This window comes from Xyrauchen texanus, chromosome 43 (genome assembly GCF_025860055.1).
Source record: "Xyrauchen texanus isolate HMW12.3.18 chromosome 43, RBS_HiC_50CHRs, whole genome shotgun sequence".
NCBI classification, from domain to species: domain Eukaryota; kingdom Metazoa; phylum Chordata; class Actinopteri; order Cypriniformes; family Catostomidae; genus Xyrauchen; species Xyrauchen texanus.
In genome coordinates this window covers 33,389,097-33,391,596 of record NC_068318.1, presented here as the reverse complement: position 1 = coordinate 33,391,596, position 2,500 = coordinate 33,389,097, and the positions used below count along the sequence as shown (strand labels likewise).

At 33.3% G+C, this 2,500-nt stretch overlaps 1 protein-coding gene across 1 annotated transcript in view; it reads left to right on the top strand.

The window, feature by feature from the left end:
• Window positions 1-841: 841 nt before the first annotated feature.
• Window positions 842-2,500, top strand: part of sim2 (SIM bHLH transcription factor 2) — a 23,635-nt gene continuing 21,976 nt past the window's right edge. Inside the window, exon 1 of the mRNA XM_052115572.1 lies at window positions 842-1,471. Within this exon, the coding sequence (XP_051971532.1) occupies window positions 1,297-1,471 (175 nt within the window). The 5' untranslated portion in view covers window positions 842-1,296. The remainder of the gene's footprint in view (window positions 1,472-2,500) is intronic.

Here is a 2,500-nt window from a genome sequence, read left to right as displayed (position 1 = left end):
TTAAATAACTGTAAAATCAGAATAATGTTTGTGATATGTTCATGATAGTCGGGTTGTTTAATGAAGACTGAAAGAAACCTCACCTGAACTGATCATTTCATTTTGGGAAAGACCGAAGAAGCAACAGACTGCCAGAACACTGTCGAGTCCAGAAGAACAAAGATTAAATGTGTAACTATAACACTCTTATTGCAGTATGGAATATGTGCAGTCCTGATTGAGTTAACATACATGTTCATGAGATTTATGTCATTTATGAAGGTGTAATAACTGCTGCTGGGTCTTTTAATTCTTGTGTAATTAAAAGCATTCTTCATTTATATCGTTCTGCTCTGAGCTCATTTACCTTGTCAAGATACATAAAGTAAATATTATCTTTAAATTCATTTTAAATGCTTTTTTCTTTATTCTTGAATATAATGACTTTGCTATGATGGAAATACATGAATATGTAAAGAGAACAGAAGTGACATAATATATATATATGCGTGTGTGTTAGAAATTAAAACCCCGTTTTTTTATTTTCAAATATTTGCAGAATTAACATAAATGTGAAATGACACACAGAGACTGTGACGTCACAACAGTCATTCTGCCTCCGTGTCCATGAACCACCTCTCTCTCTCTCTCTCTCTCTCTCTCTCTCTCTCTCTCTCTCTCTCTCTCTCTCTCTCTCTCTCTCTCTCTCTCTCTCTCTCTCTCTCTCTCTCTCTCTCCTCTCTCTCTCTCTCTCTCTCTCTCTCTCTCTCTCTCTCTCTCTCTCTCTCCCTCTCTCTCTCTCTGGTCTGTGTAATCGAGTGTTTGAGCGCTATTCGAGGAGTCTGAGGGGAATATTCAGAGGAATTACAAAGAAGAATCTGGGAGATGTTTTGATGTAAAGAGAAACATTGATCATCCGCTGAACTCATGGTCTCTTTTCCTCTTGGATTTAATTGTCATGGATTTATTAGAAGATTGTATTTGCGTATGATTGGAATTTAAACCTACCTTTGAAATAAGAAGAGAAATGAACAGAAATCAGTTTAATTCTAATGTATTAAGTTATCTGAATCTAATGCGACATGACTGAGTGATTCTGGAAAGATCTGAAGTTTAATTTGTGTTACAGGAAGTGTACAATCTCTCCGTCGTTTCATTTCATGTTATTTAATCCCGAAGAGAATTCCCAAACATCAGGAACATCAGGAAGGTGCTTCCCAAAGGCCCGTTTGTGTCTTTCACTTCAGGAAAACTCTGGAAAGAATTGATGTTTGAAGTGTGTCATTGAATGAAGAACATCTTCTCCATAAATCCGAAATGAAGGAAAAATCCAAGAATGCTGCAAAGACACGAAGAGAAAAAGAAAATGGAGAATTTTATGAACTGGCGAAACTGTTGCCGCTGCCGTCGGCCATCACATCCCAACTGGACAAAGCGTCCATCATCCGGCTGACCAGCAGCTATCTGAAGATGAGATCCGTGTTCCCCGACGGTGAGTTCACTCGTTTATTAATCACCCGTTCATCTGAAATACATCACACCATCAGTTTAATCTTAAAAGAAACTTTCCTCTGTCCTTTCAATAAGAAACTCTCATTTCTGATCAGTTCTGCAGAATATAAACATGAATAATCAGATCAGACCGGATAAATATTAAATATATAATTAATCACATAATAGAGATTTTACACGCCAGAATATAGAATTCAAGTTTTCATGTTCGACATCAGTGAATGTGAGATTATCATCTCATTAATCCATTATTATGTCAATGACTTTCCAGAAGAAGAATAAAGAATAATATCATGTTATAAACACTCAATATTAAACACATATATCTTATAAAACATTTGTGCGGAAACGCGTCATCACAGTTTATATGCCTTAAATTACAGCGAAAAACTTTGATGGATTAATCATTTATTTTAATAATAATGTTTCTCTCATAAATGCGCAAATATAAAATATGAAATTAATCTGTTCCGATGACTGAATTACTGTAATAATGTATTTGTGTAATGAGAATATAATTTAATATACAAACGCATCATACAAGATATTTCTTTAGTTATTTTTCAATCAAACAGTTTATTATAAGATTGTGTTTCGTCTAATTTTGCCTTTAATAGTAAAACAAAAAACATTCAATATTTTATTTTATTTTTCGAGATTTCTGTTTTGATTTACGATCTTTAATATCGTAATTTATTCCATTGCAGAAAAAAACAATTCTGTAATTTAATATCACATATTTCACTTGGACTAATTGTTTTAAATTAATTAATAATTTGAAGAAAAGCCTAATTTGTTAATTAAGTGATGGTGTTTATTTAAGAAATCCCGCTTTTTGCGAACCGCATAAATGATCTCGTTTTATCTGCAAGTTTATCTGATTTAATTACAGGATATTTATTGATTGTATCTATAGATGTAAATCTCGGGCAGGAAAATGTCCCTAAAAGTGCGACAATAGAATAAATGAGTTAAAGGGTTTATTTAAAGTGTACACTAGAAAAAGAGC